The 19421-nt window shown below is 44.6% G+C and overlaps 1 protein-coding gene across 1 annotated transcript in view; it reads right to left on the minus strand.

The window, feature by feature from the left end:
• Positions 1-19421, minus strand: part of LOC149466156 (uncharacterized) — a 67461-nt gene that overhangs the window by 14804 nt on the left and 33236 nt on the right. The window contains exon 17 of the mRNA XM_089672704.1: positions 15190-16173. Coding sequence (XP_089528830.1) covers positions 15190-16173 — 984 coding nt within the window. The remainder of the gene's footprint in view (positions 1-15189; positions 16174-19421) is intronic.

The raw sequence follows: 19421 nt of genomic DNA on the forward strand, positions 1-19421 counted from the left end.
CCAGGATGATTGGACTACATTCCACAGTTCTCTATTTCTTGGTTTTGCTTTAGAAACTGCATTTTTGATGTCACCCAACAAGTTTTCTATTGGATTAAGATCCGAGGATTGGGCTGGCCACTCCATAACGTCAATCTTGTTGGTCTGGAGCCAAGATGTTGCACGTTTACTGGTGTGTTTGGGGTCGTTGTCTTGTTGGAACACCCATTTCAAGGGCATTTCCTCTTCAGCATAAGGCAGCATGACCTCTTCAAGTATTCTGATGTATTCAAACTGATCCATGATCCCTGGTATGCGATAAATAGGCCCAACACCGTAGTATGAGAAACATCCCCATATCATGATGCTTGCACCACCATGCTTCACTGTCTTCACAGTGTACTGTGGCTTGAATTCAGTGTTTGGGGGTCGTCTGACAAACTGTTTCTGGCCACTAGACCCAAAAAGAACAATCTTACTTTCATCAGTCCACAAAATGTTGCGCCATTTCTCTTTAGGCCAGTCAATGTGCTCTTTGGCAAATTGTAACCTCTTCAGCACGTCTTTTTTTCAACAGTGGGACTTTGGGGGGGCTTCTTGCAGATAGCTTGGCTTCACATAGGCGTCTTCTAATTGTAACAGTACTCACAGGTAACTTTACACCTTCTTTGATCTTCCTGGAGCTGATTGCTGGCTGAGTCCTTGCCATTTTGGCTATTCTTCTATCCATTCGAATGGTAGTTTTTTGCTTTCTTCCACGTCTTTCAGGTTTTGGTTGCCATTTTAAAGCATTTGCGATCATTTTAGCTGAGCAGCCTATCATTTTCTGCACTTCTTTACATGTTTTCCACTCTCCAATCAACTTTTTAATCAAGGTAATGCACTGTAACCAGCATGTACAACATTTGCTGCCTTCCTTCCTTAAATAAGGGCAATAATTGCCACCTGTTTTTCAAAGAATGAATGACCTCACTGATAGAACTCCACACTGCTATTATTTTGAACATGCCCCTTTCAATTAGTGATTCAATGACACAGAATCAGCAGCATGCATGTCATGACTGTTGGGTCTGTTGGATTTCTATTACTCTACTACACCTGCTAGTAAATTATTTGCCATGTAGAAATATCATTTCTACCAAAAACAGTGATTGATCAGGTTAGTGATGTCTGACTGCTATTATTTTGAACACTACTGTATATGTGTATCTGCTCCCCCGAGATGTGTCCCTTGTGCTGATGTGTCCGCTTTTAGGAGGAACCTGCTCCCCCGAGATGTGCCCCTTGTGCTGATGTGTCCGCTTTTAGCAGAAACATGCTCCCCCAAGATGTGTCCCTTGTGCTGATGTGTCCGCTTTTAGCAGAAACATGTCCCCCCCCCCAGATGTGTCCCTTGTGCTGATGTGTCCGCTTTTAGCAGAAACATGTCCCCCCCCCAGATGTGTCCCTTGTGCTGATGTGTCTGCTTTTAGGCAAAACCTATCCCCCCCCCCCCGAGATGTGTCCCTTGTGCTGATGTGTCCGCTTTTAGCAGAAACCTATAACCCCAAGATGTGTCCCTTGTGCTGATGTGTCCACTTTTAGCAGAATCCTGGCCCCCCCCCCCCCCCCGAGATGTGTCCCTTGTGCTGATGTGTCCACTTTTAGCAGAAACCTGCCCCCTGAGATGTGTCCGCTTTTAGCAGAAACCTGCCCCCCCTGGAGATGTGTCCCTTGTGCTGATGTGACCACTTTTAGCAGAAACATGCCTCCCCCCCCAGATGTGTCCCTTGTGCTGATGTGTCCGCTTTTAGCAAAAACCTGCTTCCCGATGCCCCTCCCACTGTAATCTTCTGGTGTGGCAAGGGTTAACAGAAGTAAGCAGCTGTCATCAAGAGTGCCCAACTACGCACTCCCTTTCTGCTCAGCTCCTCCATTAATGGCTGTAGCATGTAAACTATGAATGTAGGATGCACAGATGGTTGAAATGTCTGCCTCATCCATTGAAAGATGTTACATTCATCGAGGCTGTAGTATGACTTCTATGAATGGAGGAGATGGGTGGAATAAGTGGGAATAGCCAGGCACTCTTGATGACAACCTGTCACTGCTCCCTCAGTTCCATTAATCCCCACTGCAGGGGAAGATTGCAGGGGGGACATCGAAGGAGGAAGATCTCTGCTAAAGGAGGACACAGCAGCACAAGGGACACATCACAATGAAAATAAGTAATGTCCCTTATGCCTATTCTTTTTGTAAAAAACTAAACTAACGCCGGCCACACACGGGTCAAACTCCAAAAGAATATTCTTTTGAAAATCTTTTCTAAGAATTTTTGTTCAAATTTCACACTATTAATGGGCCATGGTAACGGCCAATTTTCAAGCGACCATCGAATCTGAGTGATCGGACATGTTGGAAATTTTTTGAAAAATGAATGCATTTCTAATCCATGATGGGAGAATCATGCGAGAAATGCAATGAAAAAAGAAATGAGAATGCGCTGACTTGGAAAGAAAATAAAATTCTTGGCCATGAAAATTCTTTTCTGTAGCAACATGACGTGAAATTAAAGGCTTGGTTGGTCAAATTTTGAAATCCATGCTGGCAGCATCAGATTACAAAATGCACAAAATTTCGAAATTCATTGTGACGGCATCGGATTACAAAATGCATGAAATTTCTGATTTTCTAAAGAAAATTTGTTTGGAATTTGACCCGTGTATGGCCTGCATAAGGCTTTAACCACTAGTCTACAGGGCACTTCTAGCCCCTTCCTGCCCAGGCCAATTTCCAGCTTTCAGCGCTGTTGCACTTTGAATGACAATTGCACTGTCATACCACACTGTACCCATATGAAATTTTTATCATTTTTTTGTAACATATAGAGCTTTATTTTAGTGGTATTTTTGGCTGAGTTTTTTTCTTTTTTCTTAAACAAAAAAAAACAGTGAAAATTTTGAAAAAAAAAGTTTTTTTTTCTTAGTTTTTGTTGCGCTAATGAGGCTGCACTGATGGACACTGATGAGGAGGCACTGGTAGGTGGCACTGATGGGCATTGACAGGTAGGTGGCACTTATGAGCATTGACAGGCATCACTGATGGGCACTGAAAGGCAGCACTCATATATGGCACTGCTAGGTGGCACTGCCTGGCACTGTTAGGCAGCACTGATTCGCACTGATAGGCAGCACTGACTGGCACTGATAGGGGGCACTGACTGGCATTGATAGGTGGCACTGACACTGAAAGGCAGCTCAGATGGGCACTGATATGTGACATTGATGTGGCACTGATGGGCAATGGCAGGTGGCATGGACGAGCACTGAGAGCTGGCACTGATGGACACTGACAGGTGGCGCTGCTGGGGCTACACAGATCATCAGGGCACACTGATCATCAGTGCTCTGATGATCTGTGTACATGTCCCCTCCGAGGAATGCCGATTACCGGCTCTCCTCTCCTCTGTCAGCGTGACAGCTTGTGGAGATAGAAATGCCGATAACCGGCATTTCCCTGTTTACATGCGATCAGCTGTGATTGGACACAGCTGATCACATGACCGAGTCGACATCTTCGGCTCTTTCCGTGGATCGATGATCCGCTGTGTCCGAGGGACACAGCGCACCGCCGATCGCCGCGCACTCCGGGAGCCGTGCATGCGCGGTTAGAATTGGGAGAATGTCATATGACATCCTCCCAGAACGAGAGAACCGCCTTGCGTCTTTCATAATACTATATGGCGGGCGGGAGGCGGTTAAGGACAGCACAGTGACTATGGAGGACAACAACAACCAACAACCATGCCACGTTCAAAGTCACTTAAACATCCTTTCTTCCCCATTCTGATGGTCAGTTTGAACTTTAGCAAGTCGTCTTCACCACGTCCAGATACCTAAATGCAGTTGCTGCCATGTGATTGGCTGATTAGCAATTTGTGTTACGAGGCAATTGAACAGAACAGGTGTACCTAATAAAGTGGCAGGTGAGTGTAAGTTGGGCTAATGGAAGCCAGTGAAGGGATTGGCAGAGTTGAGCAGCAGCCACGGACTAGTTAGTAAGGTAGATGAGCCTGGCGGGTCCCATTCACATCTGAGCGACGCTACTGCATCCCATTTTTTGTAGCACGGCTATTCATTTGAATAGGCTCCACTCCAAAAACATGACAAAGAATCGTATGTACTATATTTTGGCGCTGAGCCAAGTGCGTTTTGCGACATCCATTTTTCTGCTACCCGCCTATGGGGTGCCATTAACCACTTCCAGTCTGGACATTTTTAACCCCTTCCTGTCCAGGCCAATTTTCAGATTTCAGTGCTGTCACACTTTGAATGACAATTGCGTGGTCATGCAACACTGTACCCATATGAATTTTTTTAGCATTTTTTTGAGACAGATAAAGCTTTATTTTGGTGGTATTTATTCACCACTGGGATTTTTATTTTTTTTTGCTATGTAAATTAAAATGTCCAAAAATTTTGAAAAAAAGTGTTTTTCTTATAAAATTTTGCAAATAAATAGTATTTCATCATAAATCTTGGCCAAAATGTATTCCGTTATATTTTTAGTAAAAAAAAGAAAAAAATCCTGCAGCCATTAAGAACTCGTACAGAGGTCCTGTCCGACGATTGGTGTTCCACTGTGTACGGAGGACACAGCGGGTACCGGATAGCGGTGCTGCGCGCTCCCAGGGAGCGTGCACAAGCAGGGTGCGGGGAGGCCGTTTATAAACGGCCACCCGACCCTGCACTGCCACCGTCCGGCCATTTATATACAACGGCCGGACGGGAGGTGGTTAAATAACGTTGGCACTGCAAAGGCATTGTGCATTTTTTTTTTGCATGTTTGTGCCCGCGTTTGCACATCAGCCAAATGTGAACGAGGCTGCAGCGGCATTCATGATGGACCGAAGGGTGGATATCCTGTATAGATTCATGCCAGAAAGAAGAGGGTTGCAGTAGTCAAGGCCAGAGATAACCAAGGCATGAATGAAGTCTCATTACCTCCTCTGATAACAGTTCCAGCAATGTCTCCTCTCTACTTCCTCCTGGCTCGCCTCTCACCTGGAACTTCCTGTCTACAATTTACACCACTTCCTGTCTACACCCTACATCACTTCCTGTCTACGTCCTACATCTCTTCCTGTCTACACCCTACGTCTCTGTCTACACTTTACATCACTTCCTGTCTACACGCTACATCACTTCCTTTCTACACCCTACAATGACTTCCTGTCTATACTTTACATCACTTCTTGTCTACACCCTACATGACTTCCTATCTACACTTACATCACTTCCTGTCTACACCCTACATGACTTCCTATCTACCCTTACATCACTTCCTGTTACACCCTACATCCCTTCCTGTCTACACCTTACATTACTTCCTGTCTGTAGAGGCTGCACAGACATCTACATCCTGTCCAACTATATTCCATATTACCACCATGTGCATTTTAGTAGAAATGCCCCTCTGAGAAACATTTTATAACATGAACATGAAAGCCGATCTCCATGTCTCCTGTATATGCTCTCCTACTAACGGTTATCCGACTGCTAGATTATAAAACTGACAGACGAAGTGCTGTTTCATTCCAAAACTGAATTTACTTCTGTGAATAGTTCTGTAAAACGGCAATACAATCACATGAACTGAAGTTACAATATGCTCGTATACGTCTCTTAATACAATGAACACATTTCTTGCAAACAGCTACCTACAAATCACATTGAATGCATTGAAATACGATCTAGATATACAGTGGGTATAGAAAAGAATCCCCCCCCTTTAACCTCTTTGCGCCAGCCGCAGGAAAAAGTGTGGCCTCCCAGCGTCTGGGCCTTGACACCGAGTAGCCGCACATTTGCTTGCAATTAAGAAAAACGTGCTGAGAGCGTGCGCCCTTCGTGCACCCAGCATACATGTCTAGTACTCACGGAAAGGACCTGGTCTCTTTCGATCGGGACCTTTCCCGATCATGTAGCGGCGAATCACGGTGGTCACATAACCCTAAAACCCCACCTCCCAAAACCCTTAAAGGGCTGGGAGGCACCAGCACCAAGGGGTTAAAATAATCACATTTCGTTGCTTTTGCAGCCTGAAATGAAGACACCATTTTTGTTTTATCTAGCTGTATTTACTACTTACAACATCCAAGTGAAGAATAGAACATCAACATAGCAGAAAGAAAATAAAATTGAAAAAAAAAAAATGACTGAGTTGGAAAAGGTTTAACCCCCCATTGTGTCAGTATTTTCTCGAACCCCCTTTGGCTTGAATTCCAGCCTTAAATCTGTTGGGATGTCTCTACTATCTTTGCATATCTAGACTTTGTGATATTTGCCCGCTCTTCTTTGCAGAGCTGCTCAGGTTCAGTTACATTTGATGGTGACTGTGGACTGCCGGCTTCAGGTCATTCCACAGATTTTCAATGGGGTTGAAGTCTGAGCTCTGAATAGGCCATGTATGGACATTCACCTTTTTCTCGTCCAACCACTAGGGGCACTCATTGTCGCCGTGTGCTTTGGGTCATTGTCATGTTGGAAGGTAAACTTTCTTCCCATTGGCAACTTTCTGGCAGAGGGCAGCAGATTGTCCCCATCCATTCTTTTCCTTTGCTAATGTAAGTGCATCTTTTAACCCTTTTATTGTTTTTAATGAAGTCTACACTTAGATGGTGGCGCTCCTTGTTCCTTTTGTTTTCACTTTTAATTTTTTCTTGCACATGGAAATAAAAATCATTTTAAGGCCTTAAAGCGATTCCAAGGGTTCTTTTTTTTTTTTTTCTATAACAAACATTATACTTACCTGCTGTGTGTAGTGGTTTTGCACAGAGCAGCCTGGATCTTCCTCTTCTCAGGTTCCCCGCATTTGTGCTAGGAGGGAGGATTTGTAGGGGGTTGTGCTAGGGGGGATTGAGGGGAATTTGTTTTGAGGGGGGAAGGATTGTGCAAGAAGGAAGGTGTGGGAATTAGGACAAAAAGGGGGGATTGGGAGGAATGTATGTGCTGAGGGGTTTTTACTAAGGGGGTATTGGGGGAGATTTATGCTAGGAGGGGGGGCTGGGGGGATTTAGGTAGGGAGGGAGGATTTGACCTGGGAAGGTTCATTTGGAGGGATTGTGCTAGGGGGAGGAACTGGGGAGAATTTGTTCTAGATGGGGGGAACTTTTTGTGCTGGGAGGTTGTGGTAAGATGGGGGGATTGGCGGGGGCGGGATTTTTGCTAGGAGGGGGGATTTGTCCTGGGAAAGGTAATTTGTAAGGGGTTGTGCTAGATGAAGGGATTGGTGGGAACTGGGGGGGTGTTGTGCAAGAAGGGGAGGGGGATTTGGGCTAAAAGAAGGGATGGTGGGATGATATGTGCTAGGAGGGGGTTTGGGGGAATTGAGCCAGAAGGGTTTGGGAGAAATCTTTGCTCAGGGGGTTTGTACTAAATGGGTATTGGAGAGGATTTGTGCTATTGGGAGGGATTGGGGAGAATGTGTTCTAGAAGGGGGGATTGGGGGGAAAGTATTTGTGCTGTGATGGGGGGACCTTTGTGCCAGGAGGGGGTGGGGGAATTTGGGCTAATAGGGGTGACTGGGGGGGGATTTATGATAGGAGGGGGGAATTTGCGGGAGATGATTTGTACTAGGATGGGAAATTTGAGAAGAAAGAAAATGTGTACTAGGAGGGGTGATTTTTGGGGGTGATGGAGATTTGTGCTAGGAGGGGGAAATTGGTGTGAGATTTGAGCTGGAAGGCAGGATTGGAGGGCAATTGTACTGGGAGGGTGGATTTGAACCTGAGAGGAGGGGGATTTTAGCATGTTTTGGGTGAAAGAATTTTAGCTTGCAGATGGAATTAATGCTTAGGGGGAGAGTCTACTAATTAGTGCAGTCTTTTTTTTTTTGATGGTTAGGAATTTATGCTAAGACAGGATGTTCACACTTCACAGGAGCAGTTTGTCGTCTTCACTCTAGGCGCTAGGTGACCTTGTCCAAGCATTGCCTGAACTACACACCGGGCACTCAACACATCTCCTCCACCCCACACAGTACATAACTTAGATCGGATCCCTTACAGATATAGCCTCAATCTGCACAGTGTATAGCTGACTGTTATGTTGCAGTTCTGACCTGTGAAATTCCCAGATCTGAATGGCAGCACAGCTGCAGTAGCCAGCTACACACTGCACATCTAGGCTATGTCTGTAAGGGAATCCGATCCGAGCTGTGTCCTGTGTGGGGAGGAAGAGATTGGCTGAGTGCCCAGGCTATGTGCAGTGTGGGGATGGGAGTAGAAGCTCTGCAAAGTGATCTGCCACCAGTAAACCCAATCCTCTTCTCTGCTGACCCGTCTTCTGCCCTGATAACACCTCAATCCTGCTGACCCCTGTCTTCTACCTTGATAACACCTATTCTCCATCCTGCTGACCTCTGTCATTTGCTCTGTTGACCCGTTCTCTGCCCTGCTGACCCCTGTCCTACAGACCACCTGTACACTGCCCTTTTGTACACTCCGCTGCTGACCTCTGTCCACTGCCCTTCTAAATTCGTGCACTGCCTTGATAACCCACTGTACACTGCCCTTCAAACTAATGGTCTCTGTACTCTGTCCTAAAAACTGCTGACCCTATTTTCTGCCCTGCTGACCCCTGTACACTGACTTCAATATCCTGCCCTGCTGACGTCACATCCTCTGCCCCCCTGACATTTTTTACTGCACCCCCACATCGGACAGGCTAGATCTGGCTGATTCAGAGTATGAATCATTAACCACTACTCTCTGAATACCATCTTTTAGCCAGTTTTCAATCCATTTACATACAAATTTTTCCACGCCCATAGACTGTACCTTACACATTAGCTGTGTGTGGGAAACTGTGTCAAATGCTTTTGCAAAATCCAAGTATACCACTTCCACCGCCACCCCTCTGTCCAAGTATACCACGTCCACCGCCAGCCCTCCGTCAAAGTATACCACGTCCACCGCCAGCCCTCCATCCAAGTATACCACGTCCAACGCAACCCCTCTGTCCAAGTATACCACCGCCACCCCCTCCGTCCATGTATAACACTTCCACCGCCACCTCTCCGTCCAAGTATACCACTTCCACCCCCACCCCTCCGCCCAAGTATACCATGTTCACCACCACCTCTCCGTCCAAGTATACCACTTCCACCACCACCTCTCCGTCCAAGTATACCACTTCCACCGTCACCCCTCTGTCCAAGTATACCACGTCCACCTTCACCCCTCTGTCCAAGTATACCACGTCCACCGTCACCCCTCTGTCCAAGTATACCACGTCCACCGCCATCCCTCTGTCCAAGTATACCATGTCCACCGCCACCCCTCCGTCCAAGTATACCACGTCCACCGCCACCCCTCTGTCCAAGGTTTTGCTCACCTCCTCATAAAAAGAAATCAGATTTGTTTAACAACTTCTGTCTTTCATGAATCCATGCTGTCTGTTGCTTAAAATACTTTTTTTTGAAGCAAGAACTCATCTATGTGGTCTTTTATTAAACATTCCAGTATCTTCCCAACTATAGAGGTTACACTAACAGGTCTGTAATTAGTTGGTAAAGATTTTGACCCCTTTTTAAATACTGGCCCCACGTTGGCCTTATACCAATCCAGTGGAACTATGCCAGTCATTAAAGAGTCCCTAAAAATTAGAAACAATGGCTTTGAAATGACAGAGCTCAATTCTTTAAGGCCCCGTGGGTGTATGCCATCCGGTCCAGGCGCTTTATTCACCTTTATTCTGTCTAATTATTTTTGGATCATATCAATTGTGAGCCAATGTGGATCATCTGGAGCTGTGTCAGTACCACGCCCATTATGGACAAGAGCTCCCCCATGCTCATTTGTATATACAGAGCTGAAGAAAGTATTAAATAAATTTGCCTTCTCTTTGTCCCCAGTCACCCCCTCTAGATTTTTTTGTAAAGGGCCTACATGCTCGGACCGGACCTTTTTACTATTAACATATTTGAAGAATTTTTTTGGGTTGGTCCTGCTATCTTTTGCAATCTGTCGTTCATTTTCTATTTTTGCGCCTTTATTTCCTTTTTGCATATTCTCTTATAATCTTTGTAATGTTTAAACAATGATAATGTTCCTAAATTTTTATATTGAATAAAAGCTCTTTTCTTATTATCTATAACCTTATTAACTTTGGCCATAAGCCACATAGGTTTGATTTTTACCCTTTTAAACTTGTTGCCCATGGGCATATATTTTGCAGTGTGTTCACATACAGTCTTTTTGAAGAACTCCCATTTCTGTGTTGTGTTCATCGATGCCAATATTCCCTCCCAGTCTAAGTCTTGGAGAGCGGCTCTCAGCCTTAGAAAATTATCTCTCTTAAAATTTTTATTTTTCCTGTATGTGCTCACTGTTTACAGCTAACAATAATTGAAATCATGTTATGGTCACTGTTACCCAGATGTTATTTTATGTGGACATTCGTAATAAGCTCTGCATGGTTTGAGATTACCAGGTCCAGCAGAGCATCATTCCTAGTTGGGGCCTCTATAAACTGTACCATAAAATTGTCCTGTAGTAGGTTTAAAAATGTTTGCCCTTCAACTGTTCCTGCAATACAAAATAATAAAATGAGAATGCAGCGCTAAGATGTACAGATAAAAATGCATAAATAAGTAGAAGTCTTAAAGGTAATAATCAAAAAGGTGCAATGTGATAATCGTGGTTCACTAGATGGCTGTTGAGTTATCGTGACTTCCGTGGCTTGGGAAGAATGAGTATACAATGCACTAACCAGATAGCACAAAGTTATGTGCGTTGGAGTAAATAAGACCTACTCCAAAGGGCCCTGTGAAAATGTGTTATTACACGAAACGCGTCAGAGAGACTCCCCTGTCAATGGATTACTGACTTGCCATACTCTGCTTTATTCATGGATGTAAGTGTCCGTTTTTTACTGTGTTTTTTGATTGTTACTCCCCATATTTAATAAATACTACACTATTGGAGCTTTTTCTCTTTTCTGGGCTCATTTTTTGGGATACTCTGAGCCCCCCTTCCTTCAAGGTGCACCATAGTAGGCGACTCACACTTAAGTGTATCATTCCCCCGGTGGCTGAAATCGGTACTACAAGATGCATCCAATCTGATGAATATACATTATACTGGAAAGAGGAAATCTGCCCTGGTCTGATGACATCTAGCGACTCAACTCCACCTGACAACTTCACCTGTTTTCAGAGTTCCCGCTTCCAGAGCACCTTGGAGTAGGTCTTATTTACTCCAACGCACATAATTTTGTGCTATCTGGTTAGTGCATTGTATACTCATTCTTCACAAGCCACGGAAGTCACGATAACTCAACAGCCATCTAGTGAACCACGATTATCACATTGCACCTTTTTGATTATTACCTTTAAGACTTCTACTTATTTATGCATTTTTATCTGTACATCTTAGCGCTGCATTCTCATTTGATTATTTTGTATATTATTGGAGGATTCAATGTATTCCCTCTTTTTTTGCTGGCTGCTTATTTTGCTTGATGTTTTACACTATACTCAGCGCTCGCATATCACTGTTTCACATTGTTCCTGCAATACCATTACTCTAGTCAATTTCCGGGTAGTTAAAATCTCCCATTATTATCACTGTCACAGCCCTTGCAGCCCTCCTGTGCAAGGATCTGAGTCTCCGCCTCCTCATTAACACTGGGAGGCCTATAACAAACTCCAATGAATACCTTTGTAGCACGCACCCCCATGTGCAGTTTCACCCATAATGCTTCAGGCTCATCACACTCTCCATCAACTATGTCCTCTTTCACACTTGCTCTGAGATCACTTCTCACATAAAGACAAACACCACCACCTTTCCTATTTACTCTGTCTCTCCGAAAGAGAACATAGCCAGTCATGTGAAGAATGAAGCCACGATTCAGAAATACCAATTCAATCATAGTTTTCTTCATGCACCAAAACTTCCAACGCACCTACTTTGCTTGGCAGACTTCTGGCATTGGTGAACAAACACTTTAATTCATTGACACCTTGTTCACACGTAGTTTTCATATTTTTTATTTTCATACAAATGGTACCAATACCACTGGTTGTTTGTAACATGGGAACCTTCTTATCATCTGCCATAGCCCTCCCCCCATCTTTCCCCATTCCACCCACCAATAAATACTGACCTCTGTCTGATCTAACTACCCCATTATAGTCTAATTCTCCCTCCCCCCTCGATCCTAGTTTAAATACTTCTCCAGCCTCCCCATAAACCTCTCCCCCAGCACAGCAGATCCCCTTCCATTTAGGTGCAGACCATCTCTAGCACCCCAATGAAAAGTCAGCCCAGTGCTCTAGAAACCCAAATACTTCCCTCTTACACCAGGTCTTCAGCCATGCATTGAGTTCTCTAATCTCCCCCTGTCTTTCCTGAGTTGAGCATGGCACAGGTAATATTTCAGAGAATATCACCTTGGAGCTCCTTACCTTCAACTTGCAGCCTAGTTCTTTAAATTGATTCTTAAGGAGCCTCCACCTTCCATGTAGTCTGTCATTGGTTCCAACATGAACCAAGACAGCTGGGTCATGCCCAGTCCCTCCCAGTAATTTATCAACCTGGTCCACCACATGCCGAACCCTGGCACCAGGGAGACAGCAAACCATTCGGATGAGGCAATCCTGGCGACAAATTATTCTGTCTAGGCCTTCCTGCACTATCCTCACCACCCCTTCCAGATAGACTGCCCTCCTGACTGTTAGGGATAGCAGTGACATCCAGGGCTGCCATACATACACACACACACATTATATATATATATATATATATATATATATATATATACACACACACACATACAGTATCTCCCAGAAGTGAGCCCACCCCTCACATTTTTGTAAATATTTGATTCTCTCTTTTCATGTGACAACACTGAAGAAATGACACTTTGCTACAATGTGACGTAGTCAGTGTACAGCTTGTATAACATGTAAATTTGCTGTCTCCTCAAAATAACTCAACACACCGCCATTAATGTCTAAACCGCTGGCAACAAAAGTGAGTTCATCCCTAAGTGACAAGGTCTAAATTGGGCCCAATTTGCTATTTTCCCTCCCGGGTGTCATGTGACTCGTTAGTGTTACAAGGTCTCAGGTGTGAATGGGGAGCGGGTGTGTTACATTTGGTGTTATCGCTCTCACTCTCTCATACTGGTCACTGGAAGTTCAACATGGCACCTCATGGCAAAGAACACTCTGAGGATCTGAAAAAAAGAATTGTTACTCTACATAAAGATGGCCTAGGCTATAAAAAGATTGCCAAGATCCTGAAACTGAGCTGCAGCACAGTGGCCAAGACCATACAGCGGTTTAACAGGACAGGTACCACTCAGAACAGGCCTCGCCATGGTCCACCAAAGAAGTGAAGTGCACGTGCTCAGCGTCATATCCAGAGGTTGTCTTTGGGAAATAGAAATATGAGTGCTGCCAGCATTGCTGCAGAGGTTGAAGGGGTGGGGGGTCAGCCTGTCAGTGCTCAGACCATACGCCGCACACTTCCGTTAGTGTTAGCGCCCCTCCCAGATAGTGCCAGATTGCCCGCTAATACACCAGTAATCCCGTCTAACCACCCCTTGATCACCCCCCCCTGAGTTGACCCCTTCACTGCCCTGTCACCAGTGTCACTGATCAGTGAACCAATTTTTACTGATCACTGTATCAGTGTCGCTGGCGACTTCCAATAGTGTTAGCGCCCCTCCCAGATAGCGCCAGTTTGCCCGCCAGTACATCAGTAATCCCATTTAACCCCTTGATCGCCCCCCCCAGTTAACCCCTTCACTGCCTTGTCACCAGTGTCATTGATTACAGTGAACAGATTTTTACTGATCACTGTATTAGTGCCATTGGTGACTTCCGATAGTTTTAGCGCCCCTCCCAGATAGCGCCAGTTTGCCCGCTAGTACACAAATAATCACATTTGACCCCCTGATTGCCAGGAACACGCTTACATTTTGGCTTAAATTTATGACTAACTTTGAGTTTACGATATATTTTTTATAGCTGAAAGTAGAAAATATTGGTTTTTTTTCAACATTTTCGTGTTTTTTTTGTTTATAGCGCAGAAAATAAAAAGCACACAGGTGATCAAATACCACCAAAAGAAAGCTCTATTTGTGTGAAAAAAAGGACGTAAATTTCGTTTGGGTACAGCATTGCATGACCGCGCAATTATCATTTGAATTAGTGCAGCGCTGTATAGCAAAAAAAGGCATAAATTACAGTATCTATACCATAGTTTGTAGACGCTATAACTTTCACACAAAGCAATCACTATACACTTATTGGGATTTTTTTTACCAAAAACATGTAGCAGAATACATTTTGGCTTAAATTTATGACTAACTTTGAGTTTACGATATATTTTTTATAGCTGAAAGTAGAAAATATTGTTTTTTTTCAAAATTTTCGTGTTTTTTTTGTTTATAGCGCAGAAAATAAAAAGTGCACAGGTGATCAAATACCACCAAAAGAAAGCTCTATTTGTATGAAAAAAAGGACGTAAATTTTGTTTGGGTACAGCATTGCATGACCGCGCAATTATCATTTGAATTAGTGCAGCGCCAAACAGCAAAAAAAGGCCTGGTCATTAAGCGATAGCATCTACAAATGGCGGTATAGATACTTGAATTTTTTTTTTATACTAGTAATGGCATTCTGACTTTGGGGGGGAACTGTCACTGACATCCCCAGTGACACCGATACAGTGATCAGTGCTAATAAAAAGCACTGACACTGTACTAATGGCACTGGGCAGGAAGGGGTTAACATCTGGGGGGGGGGGGGGGTGTTTCAAAGGGTTAACTGTGTGTGCTTTACTGTGTAAGCATGCTGCTTTGTATTGCTCTGCTATGCTATGCGGGGAATCACCAGCCAGGACCCGGTGATCAATAGCTGAAGCTGCAAATGGCAATGCGGGTAGGGCGTCCCCTACCTGGAAATGAAAAATCACGTATAAATACGTGATTTTGCGCAGCCCTGCCGCCCTGTAGCAGTATTTCTGCTATAGAGAAGCGGGAAAGTGGTTAATTAGTCTTTTGATGCAATAGCAGCTCACAAGGGTTTGGCAACTTTAACCGAAGGGATTTTAACAGGCTGAAAGCTCTGGGCCAAGGACTACCAGTGCTGGGTTTCCAGGGCCGAAAACCACAGTGCCCTGACATGGTGACACCTCAGCTGGGTGCGTATTTACATGTTTAATAAGGTCTGCTTTATTCCTGTAACATTTTCCACATTCCGAACAAGAATGGGGTTTTTCGGCCGTATGAGTCCTCCAGTGCATGGTGAGATCCGATTTCTGTATAAAACTTTTCCCGCATTCTGAGCAAGAAAATGGTTTCTCCCCCGTGTGAACTTTTTCATGGGTGAGCAAAGATGATTTCGAGTAAAAACATTTGCCACATTCGGAGCAGGAGAACGGCTTCACCCCGGTGTGGCTTCTCTGGTGTAAAGTAAGGTGGGTTCTCTGGGTAAAAGATTTCCCACATTCCGGACACAGAAATGGTTTCTCTCCCGTATGAATCCTCCGATGCCTCATAAAAGCTTCTCCCCTTGAGAAATTTTTTCCGCATTCGGAGCATGAATATGGCTTCTCACCAGTGTGGATTCTCCGGTGCCTAATGAAGGCTTCCCTCCTGGCAAAACATTTCCCGCAATCTGAACAGGAATACGGCTTTTCATTGGTGTGAATCCTCTGATGTATGTTGAGCTGGCTCTTCCTAGAGAAGCATTTGTCGCACTCTGAACAAGGATATATGTTCTCCCCCGTGTGAGTTCTCTTATGCTCGGCAAGGCCTGATTTGTGCCTAAAACATTTCCCACATTCCGAGCAAGAAAACGGCTTTTCGCCAGTGTGGATCCTCTGGTGTGCGAGAAGATTAACCTTCCCAGACAGACATTTGCCACATTCAGAACATGTATATGGCTTCTCAGGCACATGTGACTGCTGACGAAAAGCAAGTCCTGCTTCCTGAGTAATACCTTCCCCAGACACTGGATATGGGGATGTCTCATTGCCTCCATGAGCTGCCTGATGAGTGACAGGATGGGGGTGACCATGGAAATCAAAAGAGAGATGCATTTCCTCTAAATAATTGGTTGTTATGTCATCATCCTCTATTTCACCAACTGAAGAGAGCATGGAAAGCTTGTCCTTATTGCCCCCTCTGTACGGTTCATCTGGGGGAAAAAAGAAAGTAAAGAATCTTTGATTAACTCCTGTCTATTAAAACAGCAAGATACTATATTACCCAATTTAAAAAATCTGTATTTTTTGCTAGAAAATGACTTACAACCCCCAAACATTATATATTTTTCTAAAGCAGGGGCCTTAGAGAATAAAATGGTGGGTGTTGGCATCAGGACAGGGATGCTTTAACTGGTTCTGTGCCACCCTAGAACAGAAATACTGTTACAGGGTGGCAAGGTGCGCAAAATCACGTATATATACATGTGATTTTGCAGTTCCGGGTAGTCAATCACCGCGACCCGGGTCCTGGACAGTGAATACGCGCCGGCACCCAATGATCGCCAAGTATGTCCGACGGGGGAGAGGCCTGTGTATAAGCAACACAGATCTATTCCCTGTCAGCTCCTGCACACTGCTTTGTATTGGACAGTGCTGTTGTTTGTGATGTGCCTTTGACATTTATGTCAATTGTGAGTACGATACCTATTTTTTATTATTTCAATAAATGTTTTTTACGATAATGCACTAGGCTGGTGCACCCTCTGTTTGTTTTCTTTATATACACTGCTTTGTATGGCTCTGCATAGCACAGCTATGCAAAGCAGTGTGCTTACAGTGGAAAGCAGACACAGCACACAGTTAACCCTTTGATCGCCCCACATGTTAACCCCTTCCTACGCAGTGCCATTAGTACAGTGTCAGTGCTTTTTATTAGCACTGATCACTGTATTGGTGTCACTGGGGATGTCAGTGACACCAAGTCAGTTCCCCCACAGTGTCAAAATGCCCACCGCAGTCCTGCTATAAGGTCGCTGATCGCTGCCATTACTAGTAAAAAAAAAAATTCTAGTATATATACCGCCATTTTGTAAATGCTATAACTTTCACGTAAACCAATTAATTTACACGTATTGGGATTTTATTTTACCGCAGACATAGAGCAGAATACATTTTGACCTAAATCTATGCTGAAATTTGATTTTTAAAATTTTTTTACTGGACATGTTTAAGAGCAAAAAGTCAAAAATTGTTTTTTTTCTTAAAATTGTCGGTCTTTTTTTGTTTATAGCACAAAAAATAAAAACCGCACAGGCGATCAAATACCACTGAAAGAAAGCTCTATTTGGGGGAAAAAAAGGACGTAAATTTTATTTGGGTGCAGAATTGCATGACTGCGCAATTGCCAGTTAAAGTAATGCAGCGCCGTATCACAAAAAATGGCCTGGTCAGGAAGGGGGGAGGGAATCCTCTGTAGGTCAAGTGGTTAATTTGTTTTTTATACTTTTTGTTTTTTAATTATCACAGAGAATATAAATATCCCCTGTGATACTGTCACGGTATAGGGGCCCCTGCCAATTATTGATTTTGCCTAATCCCCTTATTAATTTCCTGTACCAAACATCCCTCAGAATCAATCACTGTATGTCCTCTGTGTCACCCTGCCAAATGGCCAAATTCGATTACTTCCCCCCTCCCTGCCAGTTTGCTACATGTCCCCAAATTGCATTAAATAATTTCCTGCACCAGGTCCTTCTGATGTCACCAGGGGGCCCAGTGTCATCCTGGCCCCCCTCACTGTGTCCCCTGTCTCCAAGCATGATTTCTCCCTGTTGTCCATTGACCCCCCTCTACTTCTCATCCTGCTGCAGATGGACAGGAGGTGCGGCTTTCATCACCCCTGCCACTATCTTCTCCCCCTCCGACTTGGCCGGAAAGGAGAAGGTGGCGAGGTTCACACCTCTCCGTGGAGAAGAGCAAACCTCCTGCAGGGATGTTCCTGGCTGCGGAGTCTCACTGATGCCACCCCAGCCCTGTCATCCGCAGTGCGGGCACGGGAAGTTCCCTGGACAAAGGTCGTGCTCATGAGAAGCGCGGCCCGTGTCCAGGGGGCGTGCCTCGTTGAACTCCAGCCCGCCCCGGTTACCAAGATGACCAGGGAGCGTCCTGCATCAGCTTAAGAAGCTGATTCCGGGCGCTCCGGTTATCTTCTCCATCTTCTCCGCTGCGCAGCCAAAGGAGGGAGCCCAGCTGCGGCGGGACCCTCGTGGTTAGACTCTGCCAAGACCCCCAGCCAAGGGGGGGGGGAACCACACCCAAGCCTGCCGGAGACCCCAATCCAGAAGATTGCCTGCCAGTGCCTGAGACCCCCAGTCCAGGGGGATTGCCTACCAATGCCTGAAACCCCAGTCCAAGGGGATTGCCTTCCAGCTTCCTATACAGTTAGGTCCATATATATTTGGACCAAGGCACAATTTTAGTTTTTTTCAGGTATACAAAACATATTCAAGCTATAGTTCTATAATGGATATGGGCGGACACTGTGCACTCTCAGGTGTAATTTGAGGGTAAGTACATCCAAATTAGAGGAAGGGTTTAGGAATTACAGCTCTTAAGAGTAGCCACCCCCCCTTTTTCAAGGAACCAAAAGTAATTGGACAATTGAATCAAAAACTGTTTCATGGCCAGGTGTGGGCTACTCCATTATTTCTTCATCAATTAAGCAGATAAAAGGTCTGGAGTTGATTCTAATTGTGGTATTTGCATTTGGAATCTATTGCTGTGAACCATCATGCATTCAAAAGAAGCTGTCCATGCAAGTGAAACAGGCCATTGTAAGGCTTCAAAAATTAAACAAATCCATCAGAGATCGCAGAAACATTAGAAGTAGCCAAATCAACAGTTTGGTACATTCTGAGGAAAGAAGAACGCACTGGTGAGCTCAGCAACATAAAAAGGCATGGATGTCCATGGGAGACAACAGTGGTGGATGAACACAGGATCCTCTCTATGGTAAAAAAAACAAAACATTCACAACATCCAGACAAGTGAAGGACACCCTCCAGGAGGTGGTCGTATCATTGTCAAAGTCTACAATCAAGAGAAGACTTCATGAGAGCAAATACAGAGGGTTCACCACAAGGTGCAAACCATTTATAAGCCTGAAGAATAGAAAAGCCAGATTTGACTTTGCCGAAAAATATCTAAAAAAGCCAGACCAGTTCTGGAAAAGCATTCTTTGGGCGGATGAAACTAAGATGAATCTGTACCAGAATGATGGGAAGAAAAAAGTGTGGAGAAGGCTTGGAACAGCTCATGATCCAAAGCACACAACGTCCTCTTTAAAACATGGTGGAGGCAGTATGATGGCATGGGCATGCATGGCTTCCAGTGGCACTGGGTCATTGGTGTTTATTGATGATGTGACAGAAGACAGAAGCAGCCGGATGAATTCTGCCGT

This window comes from Staurois parvus, unplaced genomic scaffold (genome assembly GCF_062004578.1).
Source record: "Staurois parvus isolate SC_StPar_1 unplaced genomic scaffold, SC_StPar_1.0 ptg000132l, whole genome shotgun sequence".
NCBI lineage: Eukaryota > Metazoa > Chordata > Amphibia > Anura > Ranidae > Staurois > Staurois parvus.